At 45.9% G+C, this 15,832-nt stretch overlaps 1 protein-coding gene across 1 annotated transcript in view; it reads right to left on the reverse strand.

Annotated features, from left to right (window-relative positions):
• ARHGEF16 (Rho guanine nucleotide exchange factor 16) overlaps window positions 1–15,832 on the reverse strand; it is a 40,520-nt gene that overhangs the window by 10,693 nt on the left and 13,995 nt on the right. Inside the window, exons 2-9 of the mRNA XM_048518632.1 lie at window positions 15,100–15,685; window positions 10,168–10,219; window positions 8,967–9,139; window positions 7,308–7,364; window positions 6,745–6,905; window positions 5,117–5,269; window positions 4,664–4,793; window positions 293–385 (exon numbers count right to left, since the gene is read on the reverse strand). Of these exons, the coding sequence (XP_048374589.1) occupies window positions 293–385; window positions 4,664–4,793; window positions 5,117–5,269; window positions 6,745–6,905; window positions 7,308–7,364; window positions 8,967–9,139; window positions 10,168–10,219; window positions 15,100–15,657 (1,377 nt within the window). The 5' untranslated portion in view covers window positions 15,658–15,685. The remainder of the gene's footprint in view (window positions 1–292; window positions 386–4,663; window positions 4,794–5,116; window positions 5,270–6,744; window positions 6,906–7,307; window positions 7,365–8,966; window positions 9,140–10,167; window positions 10,220–15,099; window positions 15,686–15,832) is intronic.

A 15,832-nucleotide genomic window follows, 5' to 3' on the forward strand; every position in this document is an offset into this window, starting at 1 on the left:
GCAGAGAGCTGGACTAGATGGACTCTGGTCTGATCCAGCTGGCTTGTTCTTATGTTCTTATGTTCTTAAGTAGCAGAGCGGGGAATCTGGCTCTCCAGATTAGAGTGCACCTGCTCTTAACCACTACACCACGCTCTGGTGGGTGGGGGAGAGAAAACCACGCACTTCGCTCCCTGAACGAATGCCAGAGTACAGAACAGAACAAATAAAATGAACAGGAACTTCCGTGATTAGCCAAATGCAGGGAGGAAAAACCTAGAAGATTTTATTCTGGGGGTGAATGAGTTCTCACCTTGATTTTCCCAAACTCCAGCTGTTTCTGCAGTGTGTACATCTGCTCTGTCCTCTCCATGGTGTGAGCCCCCTCGTTGCATTGTTTCACAAGCTGAACACAGGGGGAAAAAAAGATAAAACTGACTTAGGCGAAACTGTCCTAACTGTGCTGTAAAATACCCCTACTGAAGCTAAGAAGAGTTTGGATTTATATCCCCTTTCTCTCCTGTAAGGAGACTCCCTTCCCCCCCTCCAAACAAACAAACACCATGTGAGGTGGGTGTGGCTGAGAGAGCTCCGAAGAACTGTGACTAGCCCAAGGTCACCCAGCTATTGAATAATTCTGAGATAGAAATATCAGGAGCTGTAGCCACGTTCCTATTACCGTGTTTTAAATGTTTTGAAATAACACTGTTCTTTTAACTGTAATTTTTAAATGCCTAATAAAGGTGTCTTTATGCTTTAAATATTTCTGTCTGGGACCCTAGAGAGTTGCTGTCAGTCAGACTTGGATTGGCAGATGGTCTGATTCAATATAAACAGTGGTTGCAAATTAAATAATTGTGCATTTGTGATGTGCTGAGTTAATAATTTTAAAACATCTGTACAATTTTTTGCAGCTTTCTAACAAAATGGTATGTCACAATATAGCAACACTGGATTTTGTGTAATAATGGCTAGGTAATGTACCCACGTATATTTTCTATGATGTCATTTGTTGATTTATATTTAGATAAGTTGGGAGGAAACTATTAGCATTTTGCAAACAAGACAGAAAACATGAATTCATGACGTGGGAGAAGAGATATTAACCATGAAACAAGCATGAAAACTAGGGGGCTCAGCTATCAAGGATTGTTGGATTTTATGAAATATTGATAGACTTCACAATCATGCCTTCTTCGGATTTTTTGTGTCTACTCGTGTGTTAGGTTTTGCATTTACCAAGACGATGATTGCTAACTAAGCACGTAATAAATGCGCATCCTATCTCAAACTCAGCCCAACCAGTTACTCTGGAGGGCTAACAACAGAATGTAAAAGCCAAGCGTCGCCTTTTGAATAATCAAAGGGGACACGCTCCTTTCTTTTTCAGTAGTGGGACAGTTGGGTCGATCCAGGCTAGAGAGATTCCCATTTTCCTTTTCTCCACCTTTACTTCTCTGTGATGAAAAATGCAACCAGCTAGTTATGACTTCCTAACCAGCAAACTTTCCTAACAAAAAGAGCGGTTTGGTCAAGAACCCTTCCTCTGCATTGCAAGCCGTAAGAACCAAAAGTGAATTATTTGGTAGCAGGTACCCATCACAAAGAACCAGCTCCAGTTTTCCACAGTAAAGATATACTCATTAAACTAACTTAATTCCGTAAGACGTTTAAGAACTATTGATTTAGTCGTGCCAATCATGAACACATATGAAGCTGCTTATATACTGAGCCAGACTATTGATCCATGAAGGCCAGTGCTGTTTATTCTGACTAGAACAGGGGTAGGGAACCTGCGGCTCTCCAGATGTTCAGGAACTACAATTCCCAGCAGCCCCTGCCAGCATCCAGCGCCAGCCACTTGGCCATGCTGGTAAATGCTGGGAAATTGTAGTTCCTGGAACACCTGGTATTCATGGTTCCACCCTGGACTAGAAGCAGCTATCTAATGTCCTAGAGGTTTCTTGCATTACCTGATCTTGGTCCTTTTTAAATGGAGATGCCGAGGATCGAACCTGAGACCTTCTGCATGGAAAGCACAGGCTCTTCCCATCCAGGTCACATGAGTAGGGTGTATTAGATCATAGAATCACAAAGTTGGAAGAGACCCCAAGGGCCATCAAGTCCAATCCCCCTGCCATGCAGGAACACACAATCAAAGCACTCCCGACATACGTTCATCCAGCCTGTGTTTTAAAACCTCCAAAGAAGGAGACTCCACCACTCTCCAAGGCAGTGAATTTCACTGTTGAACAGCCCTGACAGTCAGATGGTTGCTTTAGTATATAAAAATATAGTTTGAAAGAACTGACAAGACGCTTGCTGGTTTGAATAAACTCTGATTGTTCCTTAACTCAGCTGTGGCTTATTGGCTGGAGAATCTGCTCTGACTTCTCTTCCCTTGGCTTAGGGAAGAAGGGAACCCTTGCTCCTTGGCTTAGGCAGCTGTTGGGGAACCTACTCTTGAGCACTAACAAACTGAAGGGTCTGAAAGACTCAAAGATGGGCAGGGCTGGACTGTAGAACTTTTTGGTGCATGATTCAGTAACAAGACCAATTATGTACCCAGAAATTCCTAATCCAGCACCTTAATCAAGTTGGCTCTCAGTGATATCATTAGGCCTTAACCAGTCTGTTCAACCAATTTATATGTAAATCTGTAACCCAGATCAAACCAACAGGAGTCAGGCAACATTTTTAGAGATAAAGAGAATTTATTCCAGCATAAAGATTGCACGAAGCAGAGCATGCTTCCTAAAATACATGGAACTGTAAATCCATTATTCACAACAGGAAGGTGGAGAGGGGTGGGGGGCATCGTTACCAGGAGGGGTAATTTTTAAAAAATTCAATTAAAAAGACAATGGGTTTAGTCAGAGAAGGTGTGTCCCAAAGAAAGGCAGTGAAGGATTAACATAACATCTTGCGCAAGACAAAACAAGATAAGGAGATACAGTGGGAAGTTGCAGAGAAACAGCTGAATTAATTAACATCCGAAAGAGATGGGATATGCATGTCATTAGCCATCTGCAATGAGCGAGGAATCCTCCACTGCGAACAGAAAAGCACTGACCTCACTGGATGGGCACTTTTCAGGAAACAAGCCCTGATTCAGGAGTGCTTACAGAGGAATTCATGTTGATAGTCTTTTGGGTGTTGATGGTGTAGCCCTTAAGAGAGGCAGACGCTACTCTGGAGAACCAGGTTTGATTCCCCGCTCCTCCACATGAAGCCTGCTGGGTGACCTTCGGCCAGTCACAGTCATCTCAGAACTCTCTCAGCTCCCACCTCACAAGGTGTTTGTTAGGGGTAGGGGCGCGGGGGTGGAATGCGATTGTAAACCACTTTTTGAAACTGGGGTGCTGTGTGGTTTCCGGGCCGTATGGCCGTGTTCTAGCAGCATTCTCTCCTGACGTTTCGCCTGCATCTGTGGCTGGCATCTTCAGAGGATCTGATAGTAGAAGATGCCAGCCACAGATGCAGACAAAACGTCAGGAGAGAATGCTGCTAGAACACGGCCATACAGCCTGGAAACCACACAGCACCCCAGTGATTCCGGCTGTGAAAGCCTTCAACAACACTTTTTGAAACTTCTTAAAAATAGAGAAAAGTGCCCTATAAAACCGAATCTTCCTTTTCTTTTGCTACTCACTTAGACTAACACTACCATCCATTAGGGAACTGTCGCAATGGAAGGCTAGTAAAAAATAAAAGCAAACCGGTCTCCTCACTGGGTCTCCCTACCTCTTTTTTAAAAAAAACCTACCCTGTGAGGCTGGTTATTTCATTCACTTTTGTCTCTCCCTCTTTTTTTTTTCAAGAAATGAATTAAAATGATTACAGTCTGTCTAGATATAAAAAGTCCACATGCAGTTGATGCTTGAAGCCTTCGTGGGATGCATCTTTCAGTCTCTTGAAAGGACCTGATCCTAGAAAGTCACCCCTGTTGCAATCCTGCACCCGAGTCAGCCCACTTACCCCTGCTTTTCATGTAATTTCTAGAGCTCGGTGGTGGAAGCTTCAGTCACGCCTTCAGGCCATGCATAGTCCGAAGTTTCTAGCAACGAAGCTGTCTGCAATTAAAAAAAGGTATCGCAGCATTTAATGCATCGAGTATCATCAAAGGTCAATGAATTCACTGCTCGCTGCTTTTCTACAGAAGATCACAATTACTACATGGAACGTGAGAGTAGAATTTAACTACTGTAAAAACGGGACTACAAGAAAATTAAAGTTGTTATGGTCGTGGGGCCGTACACAAAGAGGTCAACAGGGGGAGTAAGCTTTTCAAGGATCCGGAAGGGAGTGTTTACCCTGACCCGGCTAAACAAAGTATGCAAATTAGTTCAATCAACACAAGGGTTGGGCCACGCTCTATTGACACTATGCCTATAAAGCTAACAGGAACTGGCCTACTATTAGATTTTATAAACCAGATCGATAACACTACATAAGCGTCCTGAAAGTCCCTTTCGTTTTAGTAAACGATCCAGCTATATGTAGCCAGAGGCCTCGGCATGAGAACCTGGAGTCCTAAGCTGGAATGAGATACGCTTGCTGATAGAACACAGTTTGGAAGGCCAAGACAAACAGTGAGGGATCCTAGTGGGCCAACAGGTAGGCAAGATTCCTCTTGAAGTGTCTTTCATCCACCCTCCCCCACCCTCCCGCGGCTCTTACTTACATCCATCAGCAGAGGCAAGCGAGTCACCCTCTGCATAGGGAGGATGAGGAAGGAGATCAAGGGCAGGCTGCCGCACTCCGGCTTCCGCTCGATCTGTTTCAATGTGTCTCTAAAGGCCGGGTTTGCGGCTCTGTAAGAGATTGAGGGGACATTGTGTTATGTTCCTAGCAGAAGTGGTTTTTCCATTGCATTCCTGTGCACAGTAGATCTGGCCTTCCTTTGCAATTTCCTGTCCAAGTACTAACCCTGATTAAGTTCTGAGCTATGGGCTAGCCTGGGCTGTTGGGATTGCTACCTCCAAACTTAAATTAAATGAAAGCATCCCACTCCACTTTCCACTATCAGGTAAGCCGGGGGTGGGGGTGTCCTCTGCTCGGGCTCAGATGCTCCCTCTCCACATCCCTGGCTAAAATTAAACAGTCTCTCAGGTGAGGAACAGCTGAAGGCACTCACAACAGCTTCTGAAGGGTCCTCTGCTGGTAGACCTCATTGGAACAGTAGATGACGTACGGGTTGAAATGGTTGGTTGCCTGATCCTCCAGGATATCACTGATGTCCGGGATCAGGAGATGTTCTTGATGCCTTTTTTCCAAGTCCTCAAAAAAACTAAGACACAAGAGAATCTTTACTTCCTTTCCTGCTGATTTTCACAGCCAACAGGAGTCCCAGCATGGTATAGTGCAGGGGTAGGGAACCTGCGGCTCTCCAGATGTTCAGGAACTACAATTCCCATCAGCCTCTGTCAGCATGGCCAATTGGCCATGCTGGTAGGGGCTGATGGGAATTGTAGTTCCTGAACATCTGGAGAGCAGCAGGTTCCCTACCCCTGGTATAGTGGTTAATAGCAGGTGGATTCTAATCTAGAGAACCGGGTTTGATTCCCCACTCCTCCACCTGAGCAACAGAGGCTTTCCTGGTGAACCAGATGTGTTTCCACACTCCTACATTCCTGCTGCAGTCAGGCAGGGTTCCCTCTTTGGTGAGCGCCAAGATCCAGACTAGCTTAACGTCTGCAAGACTCCTGTATCATAGCTCTCGATCTATGCCACAATTCAGGGACATAATTTAGGATAATTTCTCCTGCTTTGCATAATTCATTCTGCTTTTGCTGATCAGTGGAAATCATCTGGTTAAGATAGTTATTATGCAACCTGCTTTTCTGCCCAATTGAAACCCAACTACCCCCTTACTTTTTTTTACATCCACAACCCTGCAGAGTAGGTTAGGCTGGGAGAATGACTGGTCCAAGACCACCCAGTGAGATTCAGCAGCAGAGGGAAGATTTAAACCTGGGTCTCACTGGACTTTAACCACTACACCACTCTACACCCATTTCTTTGATAGGATATTGGAAGTCATAGTGGGAGGTGGGCTGGGCAAGGAGAGAACACATCAGCCTACCTTACTGGGCTGCTGTTCAGATTAACAAGATTATCTAAGCAAAGTGCTTTGTATACTTGAAAGCGCTGTGCCACTGATATGAATATAAAGATAAACTAGCAAACAGCCATATTTGTGCAAAATTAATACAGATGTTAAACACAGGAACAAAACTACATACATGATTGAGAGTCCAGCGACTAGCATTCCAGACATATTAAGAATTCATCACTCTTAAAAAAACTGCTAAGGGTAGAAAGAATGTTGAGCTGGGACTGTGACACTGACGAACGTTTGGTTAACTCCCCATAAGTGACATTTCCGTGATTAAAAATGTGCTTCCCCTGTTGCTTTAAATCTCAGTGGATGGAAAAAGACAGACACAGTAAAACAGCCTGTCTTTTTCCCCCAACTGGAATTAAAGACCCTTCCTGCAAGACCGTTGCCCCTCTCTTATCTCATATAAATCGCTCCAATCATGATTTGATTTGGAAGACTGGAACTTCCTGCATTGTGGAAGCTCAGCCCTCGATACTGAAACAAACAAACAAAAAAAGGGTTTTAGCCCTGAAGACACCCAGTCTTGTGTATCAAGCGCTGTTCTGGCTACCAGAATCGCTTGTAACTGAATACATCCACTGGACCTGCATGCCGACATTGGAGATTGGCCCACATGTGGCCTTCTGCCTCTTGTTGCTCACCTCTTGCTGGCCGCCAGGATGTCCACAATGTTGGAGAAGAGATGGTGGTGCTCAGTCTGCGTCATGGTCTCCTTGAGTTCCTCAGACTTCAGGAAGTGGGTTACCAGAATGTCCAGGCTGCGCATGTAGGAATACTCAGAAGTGATGATCTCAAAAATGGCCTACATTTATTTTAAAGGATGGAAATGTATTTCTCATTAATACAGAAAAAGCACACGCTTAAAAGGGTTGGGGATTCCTGGGTTAAGGGGTCTCGGGAATTGGGAAAGATCATGGCCCGAGATCTTAAGACAGTAAAAAACTTAATATGTGCTGGGGAAGAAGGGAGCAGCGCTTAATTCTTAAGAAGAAAAGTTTCACCGTTCAGATCTTGCCACGGGGCGGTGTCTCAGTGGGAGGGGAAAAGCACTCTGGACATGCTCAGTTATTTTCATCAGGAAAACAGATGACAGGGAAAGGTTTTTCCAGTGGGTCCCTTCTCGATTTTGCAGCATCCACAGGAATCAATTCCTTCTAGCACTATTTCCTACCATTCCACCCCCTCGGGAGGGGGCTTAACTCACCTCCTGCCTCTTGCGTTCTTCGGGGGAGATGAGCTCCAAGATGCCGCCCTCCTGAACCTGCAGAAAGCGACCTGGAGTAAATAAGGGTGTTGCACACCTCTGGTTTCAAACACCACCTGACTCTGAACCACCTGACAGAGGGGGCTGCACCTTAAAGAAATAACCAGGGGGAGAGCTGACACATAAGACCCGTTTAATTACACATGGTGTGGAGGAAGGTTTTTTTCTCTCTCTCTCTCTCTTCCTCTCATAACTCAGTCCCCTCCCTCACTTGCAAAATAATGCACTTTCAATCCACTTTGCAGCTGTGCGGAATAGCCAAATCCACTTGCAAACAATTCTGAAAGTGGAGTGAAAGTGCGTTATTCGGCATGTGCGGTCTCAGGGACACTCAATGAAATCGATGAGGAGTGGATTCAGGTCGGGCAAAAACCATAGTACTTCATCTCCGTGGGTATTCTGTGCAGCACCACATTGGGACTGTGATTGTGCAGTGTGTCTGCACAGAAACCCACACAATGAACTACAGTTACAGGTATTTCAACGTTGTGTTTTGTATTTCTACTTTGTGGGTATTCCGTGCGGTGCCAATGCGTTTCTGCACAGAAACTCACCTGATGAACTACAGTTACAAAGTAGCGCAACTTATTTTTTTCACACAAGGCACCGTTTGTCTTTGAACATCAAGTGACAGTGAGTTCCATCAGATGAGTACCTCTAAATACCATTTGCTGGGTGCAATGACCAGCGGAGGAATCGGCCTCCGTGCTCAGCTTTGAGGTGCATTTGGCTGGGCACTCAAAGACCAGATGTTGGATTTCTGATCTTGATCCAACAGGGTTACTCTTAAGAATCACAAAAGGCACAAAGCTGCATTCTGGGGAATTTCCACACCAGCCTCTGTGTCACCTGAACTCCTCTGCCAAAGCAAACAGAGAATCCAAGGCGGAGCCGCTGAGTGCCAATATTGTTCAAGAAGGAAATTTCAAAGAGCGTCGTCGTGAAGACAGAAAAAGGAGAGATGGCAGCGGGGCAGCCCCAGAAGGAATTGCTCCTTCAAGCCAGACCACCCAAACCAAACACCTCCACACAATTTCCTCAAGCCCATGTGGCCTCACAGCCTGCTTCTGCTGTTGGACCTCGCGGGCCAAGAAAGGAGCAAAGCGGGACAGAAAAGTAAATATTGATCCTAACAGTGACAAAAGGGTAACAAACACAGCTGGATTAAAGAAGGAAAGAACCCGACTCCACCAAAGCTTTTGATGCAACAGATTTGTTCTCTTCCAAAGTGCCACGAAGTTTAAAGGCAAAACAGAAGCCGCAATTTGCCTCGGGGCTTGCAGGGAAGCGAGGGGTTTTAACCCTTCGGCTTCTGCTGGGTTTCACTATTTCGCATCCATTTTTTACAGGAGAAATGCATTTTTAAAAAGAATTCCCCTTTTAAAAACACTAACAATAGAAGGGGGAGCTAGATGAGGCTGAAGGCGTAACCCCCCCCCCCCCTCTGTTCAATCGCTTCCCTCAAAACAAAAACAAATTGGATTTTATGGATGGAACAAAATGGACAGGCGTTTCTATTCCTAAGAGAAACGAGCAAACACTTCCCAAATCTGCTCAACAACTGCAACAGTTTGGCAACAGACACAGAGAGCTCCCTACCTCAGGGAGTTGGCTCCAGGTGACGTTGGCAGGCCGATAATTCCTCACCACGATGACCGAATCCGCAGCTGGAGGCTCCTCAGGAATGGTTTCCACCTCTAGCAGGTCATCATCTGACTCATGGCTGATTGAGTTCAAGCCTCTTTCTCGGATCTCTTGATACAAGCGGGGGTCTGGAAGAGAAACCACAACAGACAAGGAGATGCTGAGAAACCTCCGCTCCACTTCCCCGGGCATTCCATTTTTCTTCCCTGAAACCTGAGACAGAAGAAGAAATGATTTTGGATTTATATCCCACGTTTCTCTCCTGTAAGGAGACTCAAGGTGGCTTACAAGCTCCTTTCCCTTCCTCTCCCCACAACAGACACCTTGTGAGGTAGGTGGGGCTGAGAGAGTTCTGAGAGAACTGTGACTAGCCCAAGATCACCCAGCTGGCATGTAGGAGTGCAGAAACACATCTGGTTCACCAGGTAAGCCTCTGTTGCTCAGGTAGAGGAGTGGGGAATCAAACCCAGTTCTCCAGATTAGAATCCACCTGCTCTTAACACTCTACCACGCTGGCTCTCAGAACCCATTCCATGATGCACGATACAGCCACCTTGCTGAAGTCAGACGTGGATAGTAAAATTCCTGGGAACCTTCAAGTTCCAAAGATTGGACATGCACCAGAACAAATAAGCTGAACTGAGGCTTTAAGTTATCTGGAAGCCAGACATGGTGTCCACCAGCAGAAGGCCTTTCTAATTGTGGCCCCCAGTGCCGTTCCGCAAGCAGTTCACTTATTGTTGATTAAATGCCACTCCATGAAGCAGTAGTAAGGGGCAGTTTTTTCTGCCACTTCTTTGCCGGTGCAGACAATCTGTATTGGCTCATCAAACTGATCGGCAGCCTCATGAACGTACCATCAACTCAATTGGGTAGTTCCTGAGTTAACTTTTGCCAGGATCCAACTCCTATGTGGCAAATGTGAGAAAACCGCAGACTTTCTTTCACACAGGATATGTTACCTTCTTGTTTACTAAGCACAAAGGCCCCTTCCGCACATGCACAATAATGCACTTTCAATCCACTTTCAATGCACTTTACATAAAATCCACTTGCAAACCATCATGAAAGTGGATTGAAAGTGCATTATTCTGCCTGTGCAGAAGGGGCCAAAAACAGCATAATTCTGATCACACCATTTCAACTGCACACTCACCATCCTTGAAAGATCCCCCATGCCGCTGCATCCGCCTGCGCCCAAACGTTTTCTGTCAAAAGCCAGAGAGAGACACTGGGTCAACATATACATGGACATCTCTGCTTTTCAGACATCAGAAGGCTGTTTCCAACCTGCCGCCATCTATATCTCATCTTCCATCGTCTCACTTTTATGGCTGTTTTTGTCATAAGCTCACAGCTGACTGAGGACAATCCCAAAGGAATTCCAGGCAAGAGATGTTCGGGCCCCTTCTGCACATGCAGAATAATGCACGTTCAATCTACTTTCAATTCACTTTGGATTTTACTGTGCAGAATAGTGAAATCCAATGGCCCCTTCCGCACATGCAGAATAATTCACTTTCAATCCACTTTCACAACTGTTAGCAAGTGGATTTTGCTATTCCGCATAGCTGCAAAGTGCATTGAAAGTGCATTATTCTGCATGTGCAGAAGGGGCCAATTGTGAAAGTGGATTGAAAGTGCATTATTCTGCATGTGCGGAAGGGGCCAATTGTGAAAATGGATGGAAAGTGCATTATTCTGCATGTGCGGAAGGGGCCAATTGTGAAAGTGGACTGAAAGTGCATTATTCTGCATGTGCGAAAGGTGCCAATTGTGAAAGTGGACTGAAAGTGCATTATTCTGCATGTGCGAAAGGTGCCAATTGTGAAAATGGATGGAAAGTGCATTATTCTGCATGTGCGGAAGGGGCCAATTGTGAAAGTGGATTGAAAGTGCGTTATTCTGCATGTGCGGAAGGGGCCTCAGAGGTGGTTTCCCACTGCCTGCCTCTGCATGGAGTAAGAGAGTCCCGAGAGAGCTGTGACTGCCCCCAGGTCACTCAGCAGGCTTCATGTGGAGGAGCGCGGAATCGTACCTGGTTCTTCAGAGTCTGCCACTCAACCACGACACCATGCTGGCTCTTTTATCCCAGTTAAAAACAACTTCAAGACCTGGGATGTTGTCTGGAAACTCTCCCTGTCAATATTGCATATTTAGACCAACAGCTGCTCTCCAGGGTCTTGGGCAGAGGCCTTTCCTATCGACTACTGCCAGAACTTTTAACTAAAGATGCCAGGAATCGATCTAATACTGTCAGTCAGGTATTCTAAAACTGGCCTGCAGCCCCTCCCCGACATCAGTTCCATCCAAAACAGGGAAAACACATGTCCAAAACCAGCCCTGGCAAATCAAAACAGTGTTTCTCCTTTGAATCCTCAAGTTAAAAAGATTGCTATTATTTATTAAGCGAGGAACACACACAATGTTTTAGGCAACGCTCAATGTTTCCTGATCTCCAGGTTCAGTTGCAAGTTTTTCCTCCTCCCGTGGTTGAAACAAACATGTTTGTTAACAGCTTCAAGGAGGGAGACACAAATCCAGTCTGAACCAGCCACCTGATAGCCAAACTTATTTGCATCCGGCTGTTACTTCTTAATGATTTACCCGGAATTGCTTCTCCCCGGGCTACCTCTGACCCATGCACTAATATTGTCAATGTGTGTGTGTGTGTGTGGGGGGGGGGGGATCATGGGGATTTGGCCAGAGGAAAACAAACACAGAACCCAGAAAGTTATGTCACAATGGAAGCCATTTCATGTCGAGTTTTCCCGCCCACTGAGATTCACAGATTTTACCCAAACCAGAAAACCAGTAGAGGATTTGTTTCTAGAAACTAAAGGAGAATTTAGAAGAAGATACCACAGGCTGTTGGACTTATTACACAACAGCAGGGCAGATTTCCTCACAGACCAGTAATAAGGAAGTGACAATTATTTGTGCCCACAACTTGTGAACAGCAGGAAGACTCACAAACACCTGAATTTTTGAGAGTTCAATGCTCGGAAAAATGAGCATTGTTTCAGACTGAGCACAGAGTTGTTCATCCCTAATGTACACATCCCTAATAAAACACTATCCTGTGTTAGCCTTTTAAAAGTTGGATAAGTTTCTATACCACCTTTCTGTCACTGCTCTTAAATGCGATTCTAACTGTGTACAGTGAAGGCCTAGAAGAAATGTCAGGCTATGGCTTTGGACGGCTCAAAAACGACTGAGTGGACAAAATTGGATTTGAAGAGGGAACTTGAAGAAGGAAGCAAAGGGAAGGCTGCCACTCCATAAATAGAAGGCAAAATATGGCACCTTCCGCACATGCAGAATAATGCACTTTCAATCCACAATTGTTTGCAAGTGGATTTTGCTATTCCACACAGTAAAATCCAGCTGCAAAGTGCATTGAAAGTGGATTGAAAGTGCATTATTCTGCATGTGTGGAAGGGGACTAAGAGGCTAGAAAGAAAGGGAGCATGAACCCCTAGCCCAGAGCAGAGCCACAAGGACGCTGCCACCCCACTGGAGCGCATAAAGCGATGCAGATTTCATCCTCTGAAGAATCTCAACTTTCAATTTCAACAAAGCAGGTTTCTAATCCTCCAGGCTTGGAAGACTTCTTTGAGTATGTACAGCCTACATATACATATGAAAGTTCAGAGGCCAAGGAGTGGAGGGCTGAGTAAGATTCCAGTCGTGGTGGGGTGTGGTTTGAGTGACTGGCACAAGGTCACCTAGAAAACTTTTCTGTCCAGGAATCTGAACACAGATCCCCTGCCCAGCATAATCCTAACTGAGCATGTACAGAGCAGAGAAACAAGGAAGTAGAGGCGCCCTTGCTTTATGCTGGCAAATGAAAGGAAGCGAAGAAGGTGCAATTCACACCTGGCAACTTACTAGGGAATTTTATTTTTTTGCTGTGTTTCATTTTTGGTTTTCAAGGAGGAAAAATCCCTCAAGTGACTCAGCTTGATCTCATGCCGACCTTTGTCCCCAGAGGCCTGGAAATTATTCCCCAAGAGGTCCTTCGAGACACACACCTGTCTTGGTGAAGCACACAGCCCACGGGTGTGGCTATCTACACTTTGTTGACATTGTGTTTGCCTGCACTGCTCTTTGGAGTAAAAGTTTAGGGCGATTCCGCTGACCTACTCCTTTTGCTTGAAAAGTATCTCCCTGATTCAGCATTTTTGAAAAGAAGGCTCCCAAAGAGGGCAGGAGGACCAAATAATTCACCAGTTTATGAAGCGGCTCATCTAAGCTGTGTGCGCTCTTAGCAGCGGTTCAAAAACAAAACCCTAAAGTATCTGTCTGGCATCTTCCCTCAAGAACAAGCATGTGAATTCCAGCCCACATCATCTTTTTAGTCTCATTAAGCATTTCCAGAAAAACCAATTGCTACGACTCTGGCTCTTGAATGGCTTCATCCCTCTGCCTCCCACTCCCTTTCTAAGCCACTCAAGTCTTCCCGGCACATTAGCTCAAATCCCAAGGTGATCCTCAAACCGTTTGTTAACTCGCTGTTCTCCGAAGGCCCTCCAGAGGTGACAGAGGCCTCAACTGCAAAGCACTAGCACAGTTTCCTCTCTCTCGGCAGAGTTAAGCTGTGGTGCTCCTACATACACTTGGACCTCTGACCCTCCCCTGGCTGAACATCAGCGTGTAAACACAATGATTAAGGCCAGATGTCCTCCTCTGGCATCTTTCAGCAAGCAGTTCCAGATATCCTAGGATGGGAGTGCAGGTCTGAAGATGTTCACAAAACACAGAAGGAAAGGCAAAATGGAAACTCAGACAAAACAGCTGTGTCTTTTCACTGTGCGGGATCATACAGGGAAAGGCTGTGGCTCGATGAGAGAACAGAGATCTAAGGCCCCTTCCGCACATGCAGAATAATACATTTTCAATCCAGTTTCAATGCACTTTGCAGTTGTGCAGAATAGCAAAATCCACTTTCAAACAATTACGAAAGCGGATTGAAAGTGCATTATTCTGCATGTGCGGAAGGGGCCTAGGTGGTGCAGAAGTCTAGGTAATTAAGGTTATACAGGGAGACTTCCCACCTACTCAAAGTAGGCCCAGAGATGGAAGGTAAATGTTCATCAGGCTTTGCTTAAGAGGTGGCTTTTGGTGGTCTGATTGATGGGCCTGTAGATCTGACTTTGGCCTGAGTTTGGTCTCTGTCCAACAACCCTCTGGCTTCAGATTCAGGATTTGCGGTAGGTTTTTGACCCTGATACTCAATCCACTGAACCCACTTTAAATACGGTAGTTCATTTCAGGTCCCTGACCTGCAACTGGGATTTATTCAATTAAGACTTCGCAAACGAGATGAAGAAACCTCTACATTTTTCATTCTTTCAGATTTTGCTCACGTTCAAGAAGACCAGAGTCTTCTCTTAATTTTTTTTAACGATGTCATTGTTAAGTCAGTCAGCTAAGACGGCCTTTTAAACCAATTTTGCCAGTTCCCTGCAATGTTTACAGATGAGTGCTCTGCATCGGCCGAGTTTGGGAACAACGAATTATTTAGAGGCTAGAAAATCCAAAACTAATTGCAAAGAGCTTTTCAAACCAAAGGTTTCCAAACAGTTCAACAGTGTAGGGAGGGGGAAATCCTTTAATCCCTAAACTCTCAAAAACAAGCATCAATATCAACGTCTAGGTTTTCTGGTCAGGCGTCATCTGCAGGGTGGACATATTTGGCTACAGCCCGTTTACACCTCAGCTTAAGAGAACCCTCCCAAACCATCAAACTTGAACTAGTGAAGGGGAGAAATTGTACTACATTCTGGGAAAGAAATACCAGCCAGTAATATATAAGGAAGCAGCAAATGCAGCCGTCTCACATTGCCCTTTCACAATTGTTTGCAAGTGGATTTTGCTCTTCTGCACAGTAAAATCCAGCTGCAAAGTGCATTAAAAGTGGATTGAAAGTGCATTATTCTGCATGTGTGGAAGGGGCCATTAGCAGATCTATCCACACACACTCATAGACACATTATCTCTCCCTCCCTGGAAAACTCAATTTCCTGAACCAGGTTTGCTTGACTCCACTCGAATGCTCAGGTCTCGGCCTGTGTCAAGAGCCTACCTTATTTCGGCCGGGGCTCCGGGTTCTCTGACCGTTGGCTTCTTCTGTTAGTGGCTTCAAGGTACTGCTGAACTTGGGAGTCTCGGCTGCTTCGGCGTTCCCAAAGCCCTTCATGGCTGCCCGGTAGGACATGTTGCGGAGGTTGCGTTTCAGCGTCGCCCCGCCCAACTCCTCCTCCAGCTCTTCGAAAGAAATGCTGGGAGCCGACAAGCGCTTTGGGTTGCACCGGGATGCCTCTTTGCTGGGCACGGCTGCTGAGAAGCTCTGGTGCCGGGCGGGGGTCTTGGCTTGGGGGCACTCGGCCAGGATTTTGGGGATGAGCTGCTGGGTGCCCACCTTCAGAGCAACTGGGCTTTCCGTGCTGAGGACGATCCGGTGCGGCCCAGTGGGAGGCGGTGAGAGGTCGTCCGAAAAGGCAGCGTTATCCAGCGCCGCCATGGCGCTGCGCTTTCCCTGCAGAGTCACCGCAGTGCTGCTGACCTGCAACTCGGACGTTAGCTGGTGCCCAAGAAGAACGGCCTCTTCCGCCAAGGATAGGTCCGAATGCCGGTGGGACATGCTGGCAGTACGGAAAGTTTCAGGGAGTCTAGGAAGGGAATAGAGAGAAAGAAGGCATGAAGGACTCTGCTCTCCAACAGGGAAACATGAAAGAACATACTGGCCTGGCTAAGCAATTAGACTGAAGACTGACACAACTGAAAACATCCCAAGTAACAAGTAGGCTAGTCAATCT

The sequence above is a fragment of the Sphaerodactylus townsendi genome, linkage group LG16 (assembly GCF_021028975.2).
Source record: "Sphaerodactylus townsendi isolate TG3544 linkage group LG16, MPM_Stown_v2.3, whole genome shotgun sequence".
Lineage (NCBI taxonomy): Eukaryota > Metazoa > Chordata > Lepidosauria > Squamata > Sphaerodactylidae > Sphaerodactylus > Sphaerodactylus townsendi.